The sequence below is a fragment of the Trachemys scripta genome, chromosome 11 (genome assembly GCF_013100865.1).
Source record: "Trachemys scripta elegans isolate TJP31775 chromosome 11, CAS_Tse_1.0, whole genome shotgun sequence".
NCBI classification, from domain to species: Eukaryota; Metazoa; Chordata; order Testudines; family Emydidae; genus Trachemys; species Trachemys scripta.
In genome coordinates, this window is record NC_048308.1 from 48,245,381 (window position 1) to 48,269,860 (window position 24,480).

The window sequence follows — 24,480 nt, forward strand, 5'->3', positions numbered from 1 at the left end:
GTGTTCCCACCATATCAGACCTGTATCCTTTACCTATCTGTTCCAGTCTGGGAGGTAGATGTAGGTAAAGGAAACAAGTCTGATATGGTGGGAATACTGTCATCAGCAGATGACACTGGTTTGATGGAAAATCTTTCTGGGGAGCACAACTTGAAAAGAGTTGACAGTCTCAAGGCACAAAACAGGGCAATATAAATACAGGTTATGTTTTACTGAATGTTCTTATTAACTTTCACACTAGATATTCAGCATTCATTTTAAAACGTCTTCTTCTGTCTGTGTAGACTTAATGTTCGTTGTTTAGTATATATTTAACCCATTTCCACTTGTGTCTGTTAAATCTCAGTGAGGGGAGCTTTCCAATAATCCTATTCAGTTTCTCTGGGACGTTCAAAGAAATACCTTCCTGAATCACCTGATTTTTTTTTTCCCCATTCTCTTTCTTTAAATTAACTATTTTAGAAAGGACATGGTTTCCCTACTTAAGTCTCCCTTTTGAGTCTAGTAGAAGAGGATACTTTAGTTACACTCTATATGTGTACACAGGAAATCTGTCTGGCATGCATTTGCTTCCTTATACCTGTGCATGCAACCTGTGCAATTTGATAGGTATTTAGATTTACAAATAACCATCAATTTGTACAAACACCAATGTTCATATATAATAAAGGCAGGCATATGCTTATAGATATATGTACATGTAAGTTGGCGAATTCAGTTTAAATACATTTTGAATGTCACATAATAATAATTAATGGAGATATCCCATCTCCTAGAACTGGAAGGGACCTGGAAAGGTCATCGAGTCCAGCCCCCTGCCTTCACTAGCAGGACTAAGTACTGATTTTGCCCCAGATCCCCCAAGTGGCCCCCTCAAGGATTGAACTCACAACCCTGGGTTTAGCAGGCCAATGCTCAAACCACTGAGCTATCCCTCCCCCACATAATAGTTAAATAATCTGTTAACTTGACATTTTATTATAGATTTGTCTCCTTATTCTTTCCTTTTGTGCATTACTTCTCAGGTTGAAGTGCCACAAAACAGAAAACATATTTGACTGGCTGATTCTCAACATGAACCGTGCTTTCAGCAGAAAGAAAGGTAAATAGTTTGGCTTTCATTATATGGGAGACCAAAGCAATTCTGCATAAATACTTGTGAAGGTTAAAAATATTAGTATTACAGAATAATTCCTTTCTGAGTAGTTGTATTAGACCAATTAGTTTAGAAAGAAATGACTTTCTGGAAATTATATGGAGCAAGTCACTCCAGGTGCATACCTATAAAGAGTCTTCTGTCTGTAGTATAAGGCTGTGAGAGCCTGTACTGAATCTCATGCTATTTCCATTATTGATTTCTGATCAGAGGGAATGCAAGAGGGTGTTAGAACAGCTAAAGGGAGGCATGGAGGTCTCTGTGCTGCTGTTTATTGTTTCTAGTGATTGAGCTTTTATTCCCAGTGAAGCTGTTTTGGAAAGTCAAATTTTAATAGAACTAAACCACCCTGTGTTACAGCAACTCTTTGTTCATTCTAAAGGCCTGGGCTTTGAAGGCTAAAATTAATCTTGTGTTTATGTTGAAAAAGAGACTTTCTAAAAGTGTATGTATCTACTGCCAAATAGTCTATAACAGCTAAATTCCTACTTATAGATCTTTCAGTTCATTCATTCATTTTTTTCATTTGGTTGTTTTAATGTATTTAATTTTTGGACAGAGTTTTACAGATAGATTTTCTTTTTAAGCAAATACAAACAAATTTGTTTGATGTGACTGAAAACATTTAACAGAAAATGATATTTGTGTATTAATAATGAGGAAAACATTAACAATAAGAGCTGCATCTTCTGGGCTTATGTTCACAGAATTCAAATAGATCTTTGTTCTAAAGACCATTAAGTGATAAAGACCATTGACCAAAGTCTCTGTTGGTATAAATGAGTAAAACTCCATTAAAGTCAATGTGAATCCATCCATTTACACCACAAAAAAGCCTCATATTTGCCACATCTATCTATATTAAAGTTAGAAGCTTAAGGTGACTTATAATAGAATCTAACAAAATGCAGTAACAATATCTCTGTGACCCTTGTGGAGAATACATCTACTTAGTTTATTGATGCTAAGGCCACAGACCCATCTATATGCAGTCATAGATTTATTCTCTGGTTCAGAGAAGTAATCAGATGTTTTCCTGGAGACACATTGTGTTAATTGCTGTTGCCTAATTTTCCTTAGCATATTTGTTTTTATGTTTTTATAAAAAATATTCACACATTTTATATTAGTTTCCACACGCCCCCCCCTCCCCCCGCCATGGGAAGAGTTTTTTCCTGTAGATAACCTTTTCCCCTATTCTGCTCTATTGGCTGCTGATACTATTTGCAACTTGGTCCCTCCCTCCATGAGAAGTAGCCTGTTCTTCCAGACTCCTTATGTTTTGTGGTGGTTTTCTTGGTAGTTCACTGGGTTATCCTACGGTCAGATACTTCCTTACTTAATCATTGTGGCTCCCAATCCTCTGAAGCTCAGGGATACACCACAGAACATAGTCCCCATCCCTTCTGCGTTACCTCCCTTTCCCCCCACCCACAACATATTGTATGTCTTATGTGGCCCTTATATGTTTAGTTAAATACAGGCAGTCCTCGACTTTACGACGTTCGACTTAAGACAAATGGCACTTATGATATTTCTGAATTGACACCCTGATTCGACTTACGGCCATTGGTTTTGACTTTTCGACGCTCGGTCCCGCAATAGAGTGGATTGCAGTTCCGAGTTACAACCTTTCGACTTACGACGCAATTTTCAGGAACCAATTGTGTTCAATGTCCGAGTAATCAAATTAGGTGAGGGTTTAATTGATTAATTGAAATCTCAAATTGAATAGGTAATATCAACCCACCCATCTTTCAGCCTAATGATGACAACTGAAAGCATTCATAAGTTCAGGAAGCACTTATTCACACATGCGATCATAAAGAATTAGAATCTCCGCAGACAAAAGTTGTAATTGAAAATAATACGGGTATCTGGTGAGAACAGATTATAGGAACACAGGCTTCACTGAACAATACTTTCCCTGATTTCAAGTATCAGAGGGGTAGCCGTGTTAGTCTGAATCTGTAAAATGCAACAGAGGGTCCTGTGGCACCTTTGAGACTAACAGAAGTATTGGGAGCATAAGCTTTCGTGGGTAAGAACCTCACTTCTTCAGATGCAAGACCTGATTTGTTATGTTAAAGTGCAATATAAATGTAAGATCACCAAGTATCATGATGATTAAATTTTGATACTTATACTTTTGATACTTTTGATCAAAGTAGCATAGAACTCAGTGGGAACTTTTCCACTGACTTTAACAAGAGCTGGATTGCCTATCCATTTTTATATTTCATGGAGACAATGTACTTTGTGTTTGAGTTGCAGAAACTTTAAATAATTTAAGAACAATAAAAAAGAAATGAATATCAGAATGAAAACTGTCTACTTTTAAAATCAACAAATGCAAATTATATACCAATTTATATTAATAGAGTTTTCATGGATCTTATTAAAAACTAAGGGGAAAACTGAGATGTCATTGTCAATGATGTTGGAAAGTTGTTTTTCTCAAACGTTTTCAAAACAGCACTGTACAAATTCCTGCTTCTTCTCTGTCAAAAAGTGTGAAAGTTTTCTTTAGGTCAAACACATAACACATATATGTTTCTCTGTGTATTCCTCTGACCCATTTTTCTATGCCTGGTCCCATCCTTACGATGTATTACCTTTAATTTAGCTTTGTATAGTGATACCCAACCAAGCAAGGTGACTATTTTGCAAAACTTCCTCTCCTCAACTGCAGCAGTAGATAGTTCTATTAGTAGAGATGGGCAGAGATCACACTCTCCCTAATCTCAGCTGTTTCCGTATGTCTTGTCTTCAGTCTTAGTTGTAAGATCTTCTGGGAATTTAATATGTTTATAGTAAAGAAAAAGATTACGTATTGTAAGGGCAATCATAAATGTTGTGACTACATGTAGGGGATCCTTATTATTAATATTGGTATCCACCTTACATGTATATAACTGAAGGGATGATCAGGATCTAAATATATATATACACATACACACACCCCGTGTGTGTGTGTGTGTGTGTGTGTGTGTGTGTGTGTGTGTGTGTGTGTGTGTAAAATATATAAGCAAACTGAAAGCATTAGATTATTAACTTTTAAATGAACAATCATCAGTATTTGAGGCCGTATCTTAAAGGGTGTCTGTTTTTCTTGCTGGCTCTGTAGCCTGAAATTTATAGATATTACTGTAGAAAGTGATCATACTGATGCACAAACAGAAAAGTTAACAAAATGGAGCTACTGTTTGTTGATTTATGCTGCATTAGAAGCACAGGGAAAATGTATTATTTTTGTCATATGGAACGGGACATTTTTAAGCACAGAATAATCATGGTGGAAATGTAGGCAATTGAAGGCCACATTTTTTCACTCTGGGACAAATTCAGCATTGAATTACAAGCTGTGAAATCTCACTGAGGCTATGTCTACACTACCCGCCTGGATCGGCGGGTAGAAATTGATCTCTCGGGGATCGAATTATCGCGTCTCGTCAGGACGCGACAATCGATCCCCGAATCGACGCTTGTACTCCACCAGCGGAGGTAGGAGTAAGCGCCATCAACGGGGGAGCCGCGGAGGTCAATTTGCCGCCGTCCTCACAGCGGGGTAAGTCGGCTCCGATACGTCGAATTCAGCTACGCCATTCGCGTAGCTGAATTTGCATATCTTAAATCGACTCCCCGCCCCCGTAGTGAGGACGTAGCCTGACTTGTTCAGGGTGTGGCTCTACACTGAATTTGGCCTATAGTTTGTTATACTCTAATGCCCTGATTTAATCGAAAAATAAATGCACAGGTGTCAGCCTTAGTTTAGATATGGATACACAGGTCTATGTAAAGACTACTGTTCTGTGGGAAAATCTGAATTCTCTAACATCATGTGGAAAAACAACATTTTTAACAGTTATGATTGCTGCCAGGTGATTGATTCATGAAACCTGGAAGACCCTCACAACACTAACTTTAATACATTGAAGTAATTACAAATGACAAAGTATGAGAAATTGTATCTGTACTGACAGCTAAGCCAAATGATCATGGTTCTTTATGACAGTCATTTATGGAAATAGACAGACAAAATTTAATGACAAAGTTTGAAATATCACAAGAATGCCTCAAGGAAAAGTTACAGAATACAATTTCACTTGAATGGACTGTCTCTAAAATGATCTTCAGAATTATTATAATCTCATGCTATATTTCACAGACAACATAAGTTTAGTGTTTCCTATTCTTCCTGTGGACATGAAGGAAACAAGTGAAGCCATAAAAGTGGAGGAAAATACCTATGGCACATAAATAAATAATAGTAACATATAAAAACCAATTTCTTCTACTGCTAGTTTCCTTTGGTTTCACATTTCTTATTTAGATGTATGTAATTAATTTATCATAAATTTTTAAATATAAAATAAAAAAGAAAGAAGGGTATTTTCTATTGTAGTACAACCTGTGGAAACTCTCTGTGTGGAATGCATTAGCAATTTTCCAGAATTTTAAAAGTTGTTATCCTTGTTCTCATTGTGTTCTTGTTGCTGTGGTATTTTTTTTCTTAGATAGTCACTCAATAACATTTGTGTTTTTTTTTCATAAAAATAATGATCACCTGCCTAAGAGTTTTATTTCATTAGAAAATGAGACCTAAACAAAAATAAAGTAAAAAGCTAACACATAATGTGAATGCTTGGCTTTTTTTCCCTAGACAACCATACTTACCAGAATGAAACTTGGAGCATGTGAAAGGTACAGAATTGCATGCCAAATAGCCCTTTGCTACTCCAGTTTCGTTGGCCTTTTGATATAGAAATTGGTCATTTTCTTCTTCTTAATAATTTAACTAGCTTCAAATATTAGAATTTTTGCATGAAAGATTATCAGATGGTTTCAGTCATAGCCCTTCTAGTGTTTGAAATATAGTGACAGATGAAACCAGAATTTCAATAACAGAGGCATTTTTGGGTTAGTAACCCAACACATTTTATTTTCTAAGGGCCTCTTGTATCTATTATATTGTTCTCAGCAGGCTGCTAGTTTTCCTTTCCAATATGTAAAATATGAGAGAGAATTCAAAAATCTTTTACATGTAGGGACCAAATTATCTTTTCCATTGCCCTCTGCAGAGGGGTGAAAATAAGTGGAAGATGGGGCAAAAAAGTGAGATCTCTGCAATATGCTCTCATACTACCCCAGGATCTAAGCAAGTCCCCTGGAATGAGTACCAAGCAGAAGGCATCCATGGATTTGGGGCAAGGGAAGCAGAACTGGGCAGTGCACAGACATATAGGGAAGAGCCAATATATCAACATGATTTCTGAGAGTAACCATGAGCGAGAAATGCAAAGGGAAAGTTTCTCTGTAGGGATTTTCTTGGGTTTGTAGGGTTCTGGTCTGATTTCATTTTGGAACTTCATGCAGTTGTACTGCTACTCTTTGATCCCATATTTTTCACCATGTGGGAAGCATTAGGCAGCAGCTGGGAAAGTTCTAACTCGTACAATATTTTGCAATATATTCTCCTCTCTTTCATGTTTCTGTGGGTGAGAGGGTAGTGTGGCCCTTTAGGTTTTAGAATTTGGTATTTCCCTGTTTGTTAATTTGTCCAAAATATCCTTAGAGTATAATAATCCTTTCTTATAATAATCATATTATAGGTTCCTACTTATCAAAGTATTTTAGGCAGCTCAAAAGAAAGAGCTCTGATTTTCACCTGAATAAAATAACCAATTTTCCCCTCTGCTAAGCTTAGGAAGCTCCTTAGAGACATAGGTTCATTATTTGCTCTCCGGGCACTGAAGCTGTAGCTTTCTAGAACATAATAGTTTTTTTTTGAAGAATGTTGAGCCTTTTTGTCTCTTTCCATTGTGAGATTCAGGGCCTTAGGACAATTTAAACAGCTTAATGTACATAAGGTCAAATATTTTACTTAAAGGCTTTCAAGCCAAAGAATTTGAGCTCTATAACCAATAAATTATCCATTTAGAATTGGTGTTCATTATTGCCCATTTGTATAGTAAGTTGGACATTGTGGGCCAAATTTTCAAAACTGGCCACGGAAATGTGGCTTCCACAGTTGCACATGTGCCCGAATCCTGCAGTTATGTGGACAAAATGGGTAATTCTTCATGTACGTAGACAGGTACTTAAACATCTGTGTTAGCACATAGAGGTTTAGTATGTGTGTAAAACTTTCATATAGGCAGATATGTATTTGAATATCAGGGAGTTAAAGGTCTGCAGTGACTTTTTTGGTGGAATGACATGTTTTGACAATTGTTGTTAACTTTCTCTTGCTTCATACTAAAGCAATGGTTCTCAAACTTTTTTACTGGTGATCTCTTTCACATAGCATGCCTTTGAGTGCGGACCCCCCCCCCTTATAAATTAAAAACACTTTTTAACGTATTTAACACCATTATAAATGCTGAAGGCAAAGCGGAGTTGGGGTGGAGGTTGACAGCTTGCAACCCCCAATGTAATAACCTCGCAACCCCCTGAGGGGTCCCGACTCCCAGTTTGAGAACTCCTGTACTAAAGCATATTTCTCAATCTTTTAAATTGCTGGCTATCATGAAAAATTATTTCTTGTCTGTTGAATTAAATTTTGGAGATGTACTCACAATGCCATACCCTGATAAGAGTGATAAGGGTTATTTCATATTTTGCTCCCTCTCTTAGTCTTATGAAACTGCTGGAAATTTAGCATGAATATCCAAACTATGATTAAACTTACACCATATTTCTGTCAAACAAATGCTGTGCTAGAAGTAAAAAATGTTATATAGCTATATATAAATACATACACTCTCTCACATATACAGTCTTGTTTTTTATTTGGATCTTTTTTAATAGTCATCTCTACCATTTTTTCCCCTTTTGGAGCCTCCATTCTGAAATTTTGCACCATTGTGGTGGCCATTCGATGACTTTGAGTTCCTTTACCTTGGAATATTTCCAACAGTTCTATAAAACTAAAGGTGATTTAATAACATCAGATAAATGTTATTCTTTATACCAGAATAAAGTTTGGTGGATACTTTTCCCTTCAAATTTCACTAGTGAAAAAATGTTGCTTCATTGTAGTAATATCCAGCAATTCAGAAAATGTAGCAACATGCTAGAGTACTGAAAGGGAGAAAAGTAACAGAGGTCAACTTTTTACCTAAAGATTTCTCTTTTGAAACTTCAGGGTCAGTTTGAGCATAAGAATGTAGGTATGCAGTTGGGATTGCAATTTTTACAGACAAAAGTCTGTACCTTTCCCAGCCTGAATATCCTGTACATAATGCAGGCAGCAAGATTCCTGTCACCCATTGTAGAGGTCACAGCAGTCAATTGAATAGAGCCACCACTTTAGTTAAAAGCAACAGAGAGTCCTGTGGCACCTTTAAGACTAACAGATGTATTGGAGCATAAGCTTTCGTGGGTGAATACCCACTTCGTCAGATGCATGTGATGGAAATTTCCAGAGGCAGGTATAAATATGCAGGCAAGAATCAGTCTGGAGATAATGAGGTTAGTTCAATCAGGGAGGGTGAGGTCCTCTGCTAGCAGTTGAGGTGTGAACCCCAAGGGAGGAGAAACTGCTTTTGTAGTTGGCTAGCCATTCACAGTCTTTGTTTAATCCTGATCTGATGGTGTCAAATTTGCAAATGAACTGAAGCTCAGCAGTTTCTCTTTGGAGTCTTCTCCTGAAGTTTTTTTGCTGTAAGATGGCTACCTTTACATCTGCTATTGTGTGGCCAGGGCGGTTGAAGTGTTCTCCTACAGGTTTTTGTATATTGCCATTCCTGATATCTGACTTGTGTCCATTGGTCCTTTTATGTAGTGACTGTCCAGTTTGGCCAATGTACATAGCAGAGGGGCATTGCTGGCACATGATGGCATATATAACATTAGTGGATGTGCAGGTGACTGAACCGGTGATGTTGTAGCTGATCTGGTTAGGCCTGTGATGGTGTTGCTGGTGTAGATATGTGGGCAGAGTTGGCATCGAGGTTTGTTGCATGGATTGGTTCCTGAGTTAGAGTTGTTATGGTGCGGTGTGTGGTTGTTGGTGAGAATATGCTTAAGGTTGGTGGGTTGTCTGTGGGCCTGGACTGCCCTGCCTCCCAAGGCCTGTGAAAGCGAGGGATCATTGTCCAGGATGGGTTGTAGATCACTGATGATGCGTTGGAGAAGGTAGCCATCTTACAGCAAAAAAACGTCAGGACCAGACTCCAAAGAGAAACTGCTGAGCTTCAATTCATTTGCAAATTTGACGCCATCAGAGTAACAAGAGTCCAATCAAAAGTCCCAACAAAGAAAAAGCTTCTTCCACTCTAGCCTGAGCGTCTCTGCAGCCTGCCCTTGGTCCTACATCTCAGGCTAATTAATTATGGGTTAGCTCAGGCTGGCCCCATGTCCCCTTTAAAGGGGCCAGTGACCCAGTGGCAGGCTGACTTGTTCCATGCTTGGCCTCTCTCCAGAAGTGATTTTTTTCCCCTTGGAATACTCACACAAATTTCCTCTAATAATTTGTGATTTAGGAAAGGGTGGTAAAATATACTTAGAGCTGGTCAAACTTTTTGATTTTTTGGGGGGGGTTGAGGGGATGCATCGCAAATTGGAATAAAACATTGAATTTCAAATTTTTCCACAAAATGAATTGTTGAGCTGTGTTCCACACCTACGCAAGGGAGCAAGGAGGTATAAAACACACTTCTCTTTGCAGGCTGACTATACCACAAGTTTCAGTCCTGTGCTGAGAGCAGCCACTACAGGCCCTCTAACTCCCCCTTTTGCAAAGATGGGTGGGGAGTGGGGAGTCAAGGGTGAAGAATGGATAGAGCCTGGATTCCATCGGCTTCCTCTCTGACCCTGTTCACCTAATGTGCCAACCAGCACAGTTAAATTGTAATGGAAACAATAGTAGTTTGCACCATGCATTGGGCTGGCAAAAATTACTTCTCCCTCCGGAGGGGGAGGAACCTGGGACCACTCTCTGAGTCGCACTACCATCTCTGGCTTGCTCTTGAAGCAATACAGTCACACGCTGCCCCTTTCAGGGCTTCTGGCTAAGCCACAACATAGTCATTAGGGAGCACCAGAATTTGTAAGATGCACAAAGTGACTAGTTTAACAATTCTAATCCTTTTAAAAAAAAGTTAATACTTCATTAAACCTGCATAGTTAGTGTCACAAAAAGTGAAGAAATTCAAAAGCTGAGGATTCATGATCAGTGTTACATATGTATTATTTCTGTTCTTTTTTTTCTGCTTAAATATGTAGATCACTTTATTATGATCTATGTCCTAAAATATATGGCATAAAACACACAGTATATGAAATAAGGTTGAGATAATGTCACTGTTTGAATCTAGCATTTGCATTTCCTGACTTTTCGTAATTTTGTAACTATGCAAACTCAACATTGCCTTAACAACATTTTGTTATTTTAATAAGCAGCCATTGAAAGCCATTCATAAGGCCCTGAATCTCATGATGGAAGGACACTGAAAGGCTCTACATTCTGCAAACCTCATTCTGTTCTAGGAAGATAAGACTTCAGTGTCTTGACAAAGAATGAATGCTTGTCTCCAAGAATCACTGGGGGAGGAGAGATACTGGTGGTGGAGAAAAAACCACCAACAACACAACACTTAGTTTTTGTATCACATATATTTCACTGGGACTTGTCTATGCATACCTATGGGCAGAATTTGGCTCATAATTTTGATTGTGTGCTTAATCATAGTAACCTAGTAACTTTAAAAAATTACTTTTATTAAACACTTGGGTCGTAGTCAGCATCTGTAATTCTCTGCTCCTATTGTCATTGAGACACACACTGTGGTTGGGTGATAGCAAAATGGATAAATGTATGACCACTAATAACACTGTAATTACTGTTTTCAAGTCCTTTAGGGGTGAAGAAAAATGTATGTAATGTACAGCATTGAGTAATTAACTGATGTGCAAGTTGCAGGCGCTCACCTTTCTCTGCAATAAGTTACTAATGGAGGCAAGATACATCACCAGATGAACCAATAGGGTGTTCATTTTTGTGTCCTATTGTGAAGTTTTTCTTTACTGATATGAAGATAGATAACCAAATTCAAAACAGAATGTATACAGTGTGGAAGTGACCACCCTGATACCTGTTCATTGTCATTCATACAGAGGTATTGACCCTCAGAAGACTAACATTCTGAGATGTGCTGGGAGAGCAGAGTTAAGCGGAGTGAACTGTGGCATAAACAGCTAGGGCACTAAGATACTGACATTATTGTGAGGGAAGTGTTGATCCCCAACCGAAGTAATAATGCAAAACTGTTTTGGTCATTAATTGAAAAAATAATCTAACTATCCCTCTCCTCCCTCAGTGTAGCTGGCACAGATGGTAGTGCCATGCACTTTGGAGAGGGGGTCACCGCACTGAAAGTAGTAACCACTGACACCTTTAACAGTGCCCCTCACACAGATTTCACATGAAAGGCTCTCAAGGCCATCTTCTAACTTCCTGTGCTAGTAAAGACACTGTGTTTTAATAAATTTTATTGGCCCAAATCCTGTTGATTTCAAAGGGTGTTTTACCTTGGTAAGGATTGCAGGATTTGTCCCATAGTTAATGCATAAGTGATTTTGATGGTAAAGCTGCCCACAGTCAGAATGCCCCTGAAACACCTCTAATTGGTTCTTCCTGTTTCCATATACTGTGATACTTTGACCATGCATTAGGCAATGCAGGTCATGAAAGAATCTTTGTTCGTTCTGGAGGGGGATACGTGTTGTCGTGAGCTAAGCTAAAATACACTTGAACACTCCTACTATTCCTTACGTTTTCAGAATGTTATCCATGCAACTCTCATTGAGTCAGTCCTTTCCTTACAGCACTGGTACAGTATAGGAGAAGAGGGCATAAGGAGCCAATCCTGCCCAGCCACAGAGCATCTGTGTAATAGCAGGACATTAATCCAGTCTAGCGGCCAATAAAACTCTAGGAGAAGGGCCTTGCTATTGCAAGTGTTTATGCAGCATCCTCAAGGAGGCTTAGCCTGTTGGCTAGGGGTATTGCCAATCCACGTACATACCACTCAGGTGTCCCTTCCCTCTTTGCTGCCCTATAGCAGAAGAATATCTTTGGGATCCACTTCACAGCCCTCTTTCCAGTCTTTGTGCACTCCCAAAATATTCAGTGTAGAATTTTACTTTCACGTTTTAATAGGTTTTGGCTGAAGTTCATAATGCTCAGAAATGTATGGGCTTGTATCTTAGCCCTTTATGCACGTTCCTCTCTAATGTGTGTAACCAAATTCCTTTTTCATTTAAACAGAAGGCTGTTATTCCATGCACACCAATATTGTGCCTGCATGTTGCTCTTAAGTCTTAAGTCATTCATACTACCAGGGGTACTGAAAGCTATGAATTTATTAGTTCAAATTGCCTTTAGCTGCTCAGTAAACTCAAGCCTAGTACACTACATCATTTAAAAAAAAATTCTTTAGGACGATTATATGTGTATGTTTGCTAGCTTTATTTAGACTTCAAGTTCTTCAAGCTGGGGCCTTGCTGTTTTATATGTCTGTAAAGTATTAACACACAGTTGGTGCTATATAAGTGATACAATAATAATAATAATATCAGCTATTTGTTTTGTTGATTGCATTATAAAGTTCTGTTTTGTTTATTATTTGAAAATGAATAATTAAGTACTAAACTAAGAAGCCTGTTAAAATTAATTTTAAAAGGAAGGGATGAGGGAGCAGAACAAACTGCATTTTACTCTTGAAAGAATTCATCTGTTAAATTGAGTATCCCTGTTTTGTTTTCTCATAATGTTCAGTGTGGCTTTTTGATGCAATGTCTCTGCGATTTCCTGGATTTTATTTGTCTAAAATGGTCTTATTTTCCTGTTGCCTTGAAATGAGATGAAATCACAGCAAAATTTTAAAAAGATGCTGCAAGACACTGCCAGAAAGCAAATCAGAACTTAGCATGCAAGGGAAAAATAAGGATTAGGAGATATTCCTTGTGACTTTTCAGTACATCTTCGCCATTTATGTGAATTTTGCCTAAGCATGGTCTTGCTTAATATGCAAACAGTGCTGCCAACCTGCAGCCACAAGCAGCCCCATGCTAATGGGATTCCAATGCTAGTGTGACGTTTACAGCTAATGCGCCAGTTTCCCTATGAGGTGTTCACAAGCTGCTACCTGCTAACTAAGGGCATGTCTACGCTACCCCAAAGTTTGAACTATGGGGGTGTAATTAGGAGTATTACACCCAAGTGCTGTGCAGTCACTCCCCTGTGTGAACATTGCAGGCACAAACTAAAACGTTACTACCTCACTTAAATATAGTCCTATTGGAAGAGAACTATGGTAATGCGAACTAGGAACCTTTTAGTTTGCGCCTGCAGTGTCCACATGGGTGAGTTAAAGCACAGCTCTTTGGTGCTCACTGCTATTGACATATTGATAGCCCGAACTGAGGGGTAATGTAGAAGTGCCATTAGAGTTCTATGGTGAATAGTATGAGTCCTTCAAAGAATCAAGATGTCTCCCACTTTAACAAGACCCTGGCCAGGTACATCAGTTTTCCCCCTTCCTTCTTTTTTAACAGCAAAGCTCCATCCCCTTATCTTCCCTGCACAAACACAGAGGTCATGATGGATACATTACCCATAGTATTCCTTCCCTACCACAACCCCTGTAAGTCTCTTGCATCACATTCTGGAACTGGTGGGTAGGGAGATGACCTTGCACTGAAATCTGTAATGAAATCCTTGCCCATTGAAGTCAATGGGAGTTTGCCATTGATTTTATGGGGACCAGAATTGAACTGGTCCTGTTGGGGGAAAAAGTTGATTTTTCAAAGTGAAGCTAAATGAATAACCTAAGCATGATGAAGTTATTTGGACGTAAAATTAGGCCGTAATTATTATTTCTTCTGGCATTGCCAAACAAATTTGTGGGGGTCTGCAGGTGCCTTACTGACATTTCATGAGGGATATTTTTACCAGCAAAGACTTATCTTATGTACGTAGACATCTGATGGTATCCCACTTAAGTCAGTGGAAATTTTACAGTCATAAGAAATGCAGAACCATTAAAACATTTTCATAAATATTTTAAATTCACATTTCAAGATAGGTTGTCCTGTGTAATTGTGCAGTGTTTTGGAACGGCACTCATTTAAAGAACAGGGAGAAGTCCAGTTTTGGGTATGTCTTGTCTGTACTGTAATTGTGGGGTGTGATTACAGCTCATTATGACATACCTGAGCTAGTTTTAATCTATTTAGCTCCAACCCCAGAGCAGCAAAGCTATGGCATTGTGAGCTTTGGTGTGGGCTAGCTCCATGTGTAATTACTCAGGGTTCCTGATGGGTTTGTATCACCAGCGCTGGAGAATGAGCTGCCACAGCTTCACTGCTCTGGTACCTGAGCTAGCTAGATTAAAGCTATGTGAGATTGAGTTGTAATTACACCCAGTGATTACAGTATAGACACACTCATCTGACCTCTCTCTCTTAATCTTGACCCTCCTGCTACCTGGCAAACCCACTTTTCCCTCATCTTCCTCTAAATAATGTACCTATTTTTAAAAGTATGATTCTTTTACAAAATACAATATAATATATAAGATCAAATTAATCTTGGTTATGATGCTTTCTCCTTTATTTTTTGTCTTCCAACTGTATTTAATTTTTTAAATGTTCATTACATCCTGGTGATCCCAGAATAACACATCACATCATTGACAGCTGATTTAGGGTGGTGAAGCACTGGAATGGGTAACCTAGGGAGGTGGTGGAATCTCCTTCCTTAGAGGTTTTTAAGGTCAGGCTTGACAAAGCCCTGGCTGGGATGATTTAGTTGGGGATTGGTCCTGCTTTGAGCAGGGGGTTGGACTAGATGACCTCCTGAGGTCCCTTCCAACCTGATATTCTATGATTCTATGATTGATTCTATGATTTAATGTAGAACAGTCTTCAATTCAGAAGTAATGTTGAGAGATTAGCCCAGCACACAGCAAACCCAGGATCAGGGGAGTAGAAAGGTCACCATTGCATACACTTCCTCTCTCCCCACCTTACACCCCTGATATGCTCTGTGCTCCTCAACATAGCCAAAAGCACATTTATAGCTACTGTACAATATCAAATATTAAATTTTGCCACTTTAAGGAACACATGGCTAAATCTTGTTCTTTCATGCAAGAGCTTCACTTTCAAAGGGAACTACCTTGTATGCTACAGAACAGATTCAGCTTTTTTTATACACATGCCTTCCAATGAGTTGTGATTTTGTTATGAAAGTGACTGTGTAAAGATATATGTCTTACAAATCAGATCTGCTCCTTATGCAAATTCGGAGGTGTAGGTCTTTGTTTAGTTAAAAAAATAAGTGTTACTGCTTTTACTCCTGTTAAGACTGCGAGAGCAAGCACAACTCAGCGAGTATGAGCTGGATTTTGTTCATCCTTGTGTGTTATCAACAGAAAAAGTTAATTATTTAGTTATTGTGAAAACTCACTGAAGGCAAAGGGAATTGCATGTGCTTATCCAAAGGCAGAATTTTGCCTTACGCTACTCTTGTGGTGGTTCATTCAACAAAGTTCCAGATTCTGCAACCGTAACTCATACTAACTGAAATGAGAATAGTCATATGTATAAGTAAACGCTACTCATCATGAGTAAAGTAATTCATCACAAATTTTAAAAAATCAGGAATGCCATCTAGCCATTTGAAAAAAATGGCCCCAACCCAAATATTTAATTTCTCCTCTACATCATGTTTTATGTGGATTTCTAAAAATCTGATGTTCAGAATTATTCTTCTGAAACTTTAGCAGATTAGTTTTACATAAACTAGGCATTTTAAAATAGTCATTACAAAGAAAAGGAAAGGCAAATGTGTTTCACTGAGCAGTTAACACATGCTGTCAAAGCATAATAAAGTTCACAGCAGGAAATGCAAGACAATGGTGTATATTTCTTAGATGGATCATTAAAGGAAGATATGCAATTTTATTTAGGCCATCCAGTGAAAGATTAAAGTTTTAAAACTCTGTATCTAATTGTTAACATGGTTTAAGACATTATTTTTTTACAGGAACCTTCCCTGTAGAAACATTGGAGATAACAGTTTTGCTTTTGATTTATTGTTTTTTTATTGATTTTTGAATAAATGAATACAATAGAGAAATCTAAGAAAAATAGTCTTCTAGATCTATAAACATAATACATCAGAATAAGGGTAATAAGCAGTCAATGTTTGGAACATCTGCATGGTGAACAAAACATTAGAAAGACAAGGAAAACCCACCTTGGATTGAAATAGCACTTTCAGAGGGAGGAGGAGGAAATCCAGAGATGAGGGCTCTAGATCTGATTTTAAATTCAGTGAAAGGTGATTAAAATGGAAAATCTCATAAATGCCCAGGATGAAAAGTTTTTATATACCATTAAAAAGTCACAAAGCCTTTCTGGATAGTCAAATTTGTTTCTTATGTAGCTTGACATTGCTTATCTGGTCTTATTTTGTCTCCTGAAATAATTGAGTTACTGGACGAATTTGACGTTCCTTTTCCAGCAAGAATTTTACCTAGCGGTCAGTGTTAAGCATAGTTTGTCATCACTGTTCTAATATTATTCCCATAACATTTTGACATATTATAAGTTAGTTAGAAGCAGCTGAAGCCTTGTACAAACAAGGTATGTGATTTTAAAATGGCATGCGGGGATCTGCATTCATGCTTACAAAAGGAAGCTCTTTCACATGACTGTGTATCTGTTGTACCTCCAATACCAGACAACTCTGCTGATTATTTTCTGTTTGGTTAGAGATAATGTACAGCAATTCTACAAAGTGGTCGTACTCAGGAGAGAAAGGATACTCCGGTATACCAGTGTAGAGTACTACCCCGGGACTGGGGAAACCTGGATTCAAGTGCCTGATCTGTCACAGACTTTCTGTGTGATTATGGACAAGTTTGTTAGGCCCAGAATTGTAAAGGTATTTAGGTACCTAATGATGTAAATCGGTATCTTTTAGCATCAGAGAATCAGGCACTTTGGCACTTTTGAAAATCCCAGTAGATGCCTATCTGTATCTTTAGACACCAACTACCTTTACAAATCTGGCCATTAGCTGTGCCTCATTTCTCCATCTGTAAAATTGGGATAATAGTACTGCTTTACCTCACAGAGATAAATTCACTAAAGTCTGTGAGGAGCTGAGATACTGTGGTAATGGGGCCCTTTATTATTACCTACGATAGAAATATACTTATTTGAATAAAGTTAGGATATTTGTTGCATTTTAAGGTACAATAAGAATGAATAATGCATTTAATCTAATGCAATTTTTTTTGTTTTGCTTTTTTGCAGACAAAACATGGATGCACACTCCTGAGGCTTTATCAAAGCATTATATTCCCTACAATGCAAAGGTAAGAAAATGTCAATTAATTTCCTCTTTGTTTAAATTTTTAAAAATAAAATGAAAGGAAATTTTGAAATAAAAAGTCATTTTGAATAGAAAAATTGTGAAAATGTCAAAATGCTTCAATTTTTTGGATTTTTTTTTTTTTTACTGAAACAATTCAGTGAAATCAACCCAAATTCGTGAAATATTTTAGTGTTCCCAAAACTGCTTTTTAGTTTTGTTTGTTTGCTGGAAAAGCTTTCAGGCAAAAAATTTCACCCAGGTCTGTTTGGTGGATCCACTGCTGCCTGGATTCTCTTCCTCTCCTCACATGGAGTGCTGCCAATGTGTCAAGCTACTTCAGCTCATCAGAGAGGTTCCTCAGCCAGCTCATGGTCTTAGAGGTGAGGATTCCTTCCTCATCCCCCATGCATCTGACCACCACTTGTTGTTCTGATTGTGTTCTGGGCCTCTGATTTGTCCTATAGAGGCAGGTGATGAGAAACAGTTAGAAAGATTTCAAAGTTTGAAGGTTGTCACATCAGACTGATAACAAGAATTTTTGCTATAAGCTGGGGACTTATCAGTTGGAAGCAACAGAGGAGGACAAAGACCTGGGTGTATTGGTTGATCACAGGATGACTATGAACCATCAGTGAATACGCCGTGAAAAAGGCTAATGAAATTCTATGATGCATCAGGCAAGGTATTTCCAGTAGAGACAGGAAGTGTTAGTACCATTACGCATGGCACTGGTGCAAAGAATGACTACTATGAATGGAAAACCTACCTTTTGAGAGGAGACACAAAGAGTCTGGCTTGTTTAGTCTAAACCAGGGGTTCTCAAACTTCATCACACTGCGACCCTCTTCTGACAACAAAGTTACTACATGATCCCAGAAGGGGAGCAGAGACCAGGCCCCGCAGCCTTGGGTGGGAAGAGAGGGTACCACAGCCCGAGCTCTGCTGCCCCAGGTGGGGATGGCGCTCATGCTTCAGCTTCAGCCTTGGGTCCCAGCAAGTCTAATGCTGACCCTGGTGACCCTATTAAAATGGGGTCATGACCCACAGTTTGAGAATGGCTGATCTAAACAAAAGCAGACTGAGGGGAGGTATAAGTGTTCTCTAAATACATAAGAGGGATAAAGAAGGAGGAGTTATTTAAGTTAAGCACCAATATGGACACAAGAACAAATGGATATAAGCTGGCCGTCAACAAGTTTAGGCTCAAAATTAGGCGAAGATTTCTAACCATCAAAGGAGTGAAGTTCTGGGACAGCCTTCCAAGAGGAGCAGTGGGAACATAAAACCTAACTGGCTTCAAGACTGAGCGTGATAAGTTTATGGAGAGGATAGTATGATGGGACTGCCTACAATGGCATGTGGCCCTTCAGCTACTGCCAGTAGCAAAAATCCCAATGGCTGGAGATGGGACACTAGATAGGAAGGGCTCTGAGATACTACAGAGAATTATTTCCCAAGTATCTGCTTGGTGGGTCTTGCCCACATGCTCAGGGTCTAACTGATCACCAAATTTGAGGTTGGGAAGGAATTTTTCCCTGGATCAGATTGGCAGAGACCCTGTGGGTTTTTCACCTGCCTCTACAGCATGGGGCACGGGTCACTTGCAGGTTTAAACCATGTAAATGGTGAATTCTCTGTAAATTCCATGTTTAAGCCATGTTTTGAGGCCGTCAATAACTCAGCCAGAGGTTAGGGATCCATTACAGAAGTGGGTGGGTGAGGTTCTGTAGCCTACAATTTGCAGGAGGTCAGACTAGATGATCATGATGGTCCCTTCTGATCTTAAAGTCTATGAATCTGAGTCTTCCCTGTCATAGATATTTGGTGGGATCATTGTGTCAAGAGCAAAACTTGATCCATGTGTCAAGAGCAAAACTGTAACTGGACTTTGATCTCATAAAATAAATGTCCTTGTCAAAGTTACCTCCTCCATCTTCATTTTTCTTATCTAGTTCTGATTTCTTTCTTGAATCTGTATAGAGGCAAAGGAATCCCATAGATAGGTGTTGGTACAGGTATTTTTGGAAAGTATTTCAAAATGCAGAAGGAAACAAAGAAACAGTGGACGACACAGTAATGCCCAAAAAAACAACAGTCCAGAATCAACAATTGTTGATGGAAATAATATTCAGTGGAAGACTATCTTCAGGCTTATTGTAAAGGTCAGTCATTTCAAGCAGAGGCCTATTTGGCTGAATGCATTCTCTAGTATGTCTACCATTTAGTATGTGTTCACAACATCTAAGTTGTGTTGGGTCTCTCTATTACTTATCTTGAGCATTGGCAGATTGTGCAGCCTACTCACCAGGATATCTTTGTAACTTCTCCAGTGCTGAGAGCATGCTACTAGTTTCCATCAATGCAGCACATTGGTATAAAATGTTTGGCGGATATGTCATAAATAAGGTTGCAAGTCTGTCACAGAGGTCACGGATTCCGTGACTTTCATGACTTCTGCAGCCGCTGGTGCTGGCTCAGGGGCTGTCCAAGCCGGGAAACCCCTGGGCCAGCAGCAGCAGTTTGAGTGTGTGGAAGGGGACTAGGGGCAGAGGGGTTGGGTGGTGCAGGGGGAGGCACTTACCTGGGGTGGGGGACCCCCCGCCTCCCACTGGCATGGCCCCCCTGCAGCTCCTAGGTGGCTAAGGGGCCAGGGGGGTATCTGCACCCACAGGCCTCGCCCCCGCAGCTCCCATTGGCTGCAGGTCCCAGCGAATGGGAGCTGCAGGGACGCGGAGCCAAGTCAGAAACCCTGCTGTGTCGTGGTCACTCCCCCGCAGCACCAGCGGGGTACCCTGGCTGTGTGCTGTGCCATGGCCAGCCTCCTCCCCCTCCACCAGCACCAGTGGTGCCCCTGGACTCCCCTCCTCCCCCACCCCCCCAGAGCACCCATGGCCCCCCGCCCAAGTTTTAGTCACAGCGGTATTTTTAGTAAAAGTCATGGACAGGTCACAGGCCCGTGAATGTTTGTTTATGGCCCAACCTGTCCATGACTTTACTAAAAATACCCGTGACTAAAATATAGCCTTAATCATAAACAAGGCTCTGCAAATGCTTTGCTAGAAGCACCACAGCAATAATCGCAAGCTCATTAAATAGAATCTTGCAGAATTTCGCCTTAGTCCTGCAAAGACCAGTTGTTTCTCAGCAGTCAGCATTGTAACCATAAGTTGGTATATCACAAGTGAAACTCTTAAAGAGCTTTCACATTCTGGTGTGAACAAATATGATATACATTCATTGCTATCAATTCAGATGCCAGTCATGCTTTTATCTTGCATTTTGAAAACAATATTGTAAGATTTAGGGACCAAAAAGTATATAAAGATGGAACACCACCTGTAACAGATCGGTCAGTTAGAGTGCCTGAGTTTGAAACTACTATATTGATTCCTCTATTTATAAGCCTATATTTCAAAATAACAGCCCCAGAATTAAATGAACTATATTAAGTATAAATTTACGATGCTATAGTATGATTTCTATATGGTAAAGAAGAATTATTTTACTCAGTATGAGCTTTTTATATAGATTACAAAAACAGGCTGTTATTCATTTACAATATAAATATAAAATCCAATATACAGCTCCAATATTCGAAACACCTGGCTCCCCACCAATGGCAATAATTTTCCTGGCTACCTACAACAGAGAGACTGAGGTCCAGATCCTCAGCTGGTGTAAATTGGCATAGATCCACTGAGGCCAATAAGCTGTGTCAACTTACACCAGTTAAGGATCTGTCTTTTCAATACCAACTTTAAAGTGTCATTTTCGTTACTTTTTCTTGGCTTCCAATATATATATATATATATATATATATATATATATATATATATATATATGTTTTGCTTTTAAGATGAAGAACATACATACAAAAGTCCATCATTACTTTTTGTAGCACTCCAGTTTTGTAACTCTATAACACTAAAAAGTGTATCCAACCAAAGTAATATATTGTGTGAAATAATGGTACAAGCTTAGGAAGCATTTATGAAGTTCCCGAGACTGGGCTCATTAGTTTTTAGAAAATGCTTATTGGCCACATAAATAGTATCCCATTGAGAATTCTACAGTATTGCATCTCCTATCTCCTCCTGCATTTGAACATTGACAAAGAAAAATAACATGACACTATTTCTCATGGGAATGATTTGATAAGGTAATTAGTTTCGTGAAAAGAAATAGAGATGAACTGCTTAAAAAGTCAAATAGAATAAAACTTTATTATGTAAAATAATACCACATGCAAGTACATAACTCAGTTTAAATCAGCTAAACTAAAATAAATTCTCCAGAATAAGAAAAGAAGTATACTAAGAATTTTTCCTGATTTTTTTTTTCAAAAAGTTAATGTTTATTTTTGAGATGATGGAGAAGCAAAGAAATTGGTAATACATAACTGGAAATACCTTTTTTTTTTTTTTTTTAAAAAAAAGGCAGTGTATGTGCTATAATTGCTATGGGTCTTTTTATATAAAAAGGCCAAGCAAAAGGAAATTCAGTGCAAGCTGAAAGGCCTAGAACCTTGCAGAATGGAGCTTTTATGTACAAATTGTAGAAGATTCATTGATAGTTTCTTTTTCACTTATTTGCTTTGGAAAAGGCCTTTTCATATATTTTAGTAAAGAATTAGCAATCTATTGTACTTTACAGCACAGCAGAGGCAACTTTAGTTGGGATCCTTGGCTGCAATTATATCCACAGAAATCAGGCCAGGTCAGAACAAATCTGAGTGGTGGTATGACCTGGCACACGAGGTCGCAGTGGTACTCGGGCTTTGTGCCTGCCATTGATTGTGTGGGAGGTGACTAGCCTGCCCCAGCCAGGCCCAGATCCAGTTGTTGCTGCCACTGGCATCATTGCATCAGGCCCAAAGTGACCTGCAGGGCCGAAGTTCAGCAAGATGTGGGACGGGAAGCAGCCCCCCAGGAGCAGCGCTGCCCTACCTTTATTCCCCGCAGATTGGGCAGCAATCCCAGAGAGCTGGGCCCTCTCTGATCCTCCCCTCTCCCTTCCTACCCCTGTCATCCCTTCTCCATCACAAGAGGGATGGGAGCAACACCACAAGTCTGGGCACTCGCTGACCCTCCTTGGTCCTTCATCCACACACCTATTGAATTGAGAGGCTACACCCGCCTCTGCAACAAAGCAAGTCCTAGACTCCCCCCCCCACACACACACACACTGCTGATTTGTTATTTATTAAAGAAACTACCTCCAAAGGCAGCGTTCTATGATTTCATTTGTTTTCACTAGGGAAGAAATCCTGGCACTATGGAATCAAGGGGCGTTTTGCATTGTTCTCAATTTAAAATTCAGAGAAGTGCTTTTTGTTTTGGTTTTTATAAACCTAAACATTTGAGATTCCAACCAGAAAAGAGGAGAATGACTCCTGATGTTATTTCAAAAGAAGGGCTTTGTTTCCACCACTGTCCTATCCTGCTCCCACTGAAGTTGATGACAGAAAGCTTATAATGCCTTCAGTGGAATCACTGAAGGTGTTTTCAAGATGTAACTGTGTTGGAAGCTTAAATGGGTGATAACAAGCATTTTTGAGCGAAAGGGAGGCAAACCTTATCAAAAATTAAATATTTCTTATTCATGTAATTCTTATAGTGCCTTGTAATTAAAAAAAAAAGATTGATGAATTGTCTTCAGACTTTTGAGAAAAAATCTCCTTTGCCTTAAAGGTAATTCTGGGAGTTTTCAGGTTCAACACATTTTCCAAGACAAAATTATTTAGGATGATTAAAATAGGGTTTTATAACAGACTCTGGTTAGTGTTGCTCTCTCTCCATAATCTTCCCCTACTAAACTAAGGTATGTGTTCTGCCAATAGCAAGTTATTTCTTCCCAAAGCAGCAATAACTCTACGATGTCACTTCTGTAGTACATTATATTGTTTTTCGATGTTACATTATGTAGTCATTTGGCTATTCTCTGACTTCTTTCATATTTCCATGGGGCGGGCACACACACACACACTCACACTTGTGCTTTTTATTGGATCTGCCACGTGGGTCCAATATCTGTGCTAGTGGCTGGCATCATGGTAAGAAGATGGTTTGGGGATTACACTGAGGCTGGAGGCTATTACTGCCATACTTTACTATACATTGCCACACTAAACTCATGGGAATGTACTGCCCAAAGACCGATAATGGCTTGGTGATATATGCAACAACCATTTCTTCAAGTCAGTTTCAGGCTTATTTTCTTTTCACAACTTAAAACTTCAAGGTAGAGCTATGGATGAATTTATTCATTCTCACCGGTGATATATGCGACAACCATTTCTTCAAGTCAGTTTCAGGCTTGTTTTCTTTTCACAATTTAAAACTTCAAGGTAGAGCTATGGATGAATTTATTCATTCTCACCCAAGTTCAAACTTGTCATTTAAAATAATAATAACCTTTCAGAAAAAGTTGTGTCCCATCTGTGCTACCCTACCTTTGATAGTTAATCATTTGAAAATATTCCAAATAGTACACATATCCCTATGCAACATGCCATCAGGGATATTTCATCCCCATCACTAAATGTGCTGTTTGGAATTAGAAATCTATAATACAAGCTAGATATGTAACGAGCACCAAATGCATTACAATTAAATATCTTGCAACAAAATATTGCCTGAGAAAGTTATGTGGTATCAATCCTGGCCATAACACACAAACTTTGTTCATTGCAGTCTAAACTGATTTATTTTTATCTGGTAACACTTTCTCCATCATCTGTTAGGCCTGGACTAAGCTCAAAAGTTTTGCCAGAAGAACTATGTTGGTTAGCATGGTGAAAAAAATCACACCCCTAACCAATATAGCAATGCTGGGAAAAGTGCTGGTATAGACACAGTTATATTGGCAAAAAAGTGCTTTTGCTGGTATAGTTTATTTCACTCAGAACACTGGGAGAAACTATACCTGCAAA

General features: G+C 38.9%; 1 protein-coding gene across 3 annotated transcripts in view; it reads left to right on the forward strand.

Annotated features, from left to right (window-relative positions):
* Nucleotides 1-24,480, forward strand: part of GULP1 (GULP PTB domain containing engulfment adaptor 1) — a 132,628-nt gene that overhangs the window by 250 nt on the left and 107,898 nt on the right. For all 3 annotated transcript variants that reach the window (XM_034785252.1, XM_034785254.1, XM_034785253.1), the window contains exons 2-3: nt 1,026-1,102; nt 17,489-17,550. In XM_034785252.1, the coding sequence (XP_034641143.1) occupies nt 1,026-1,102; nt 17,489-17,550 (139 nt within the window). The remainder of the gene's footprint in view (nt 1-1,025; nt 1,103-17,488; nt 17,551-24,480) is intronic.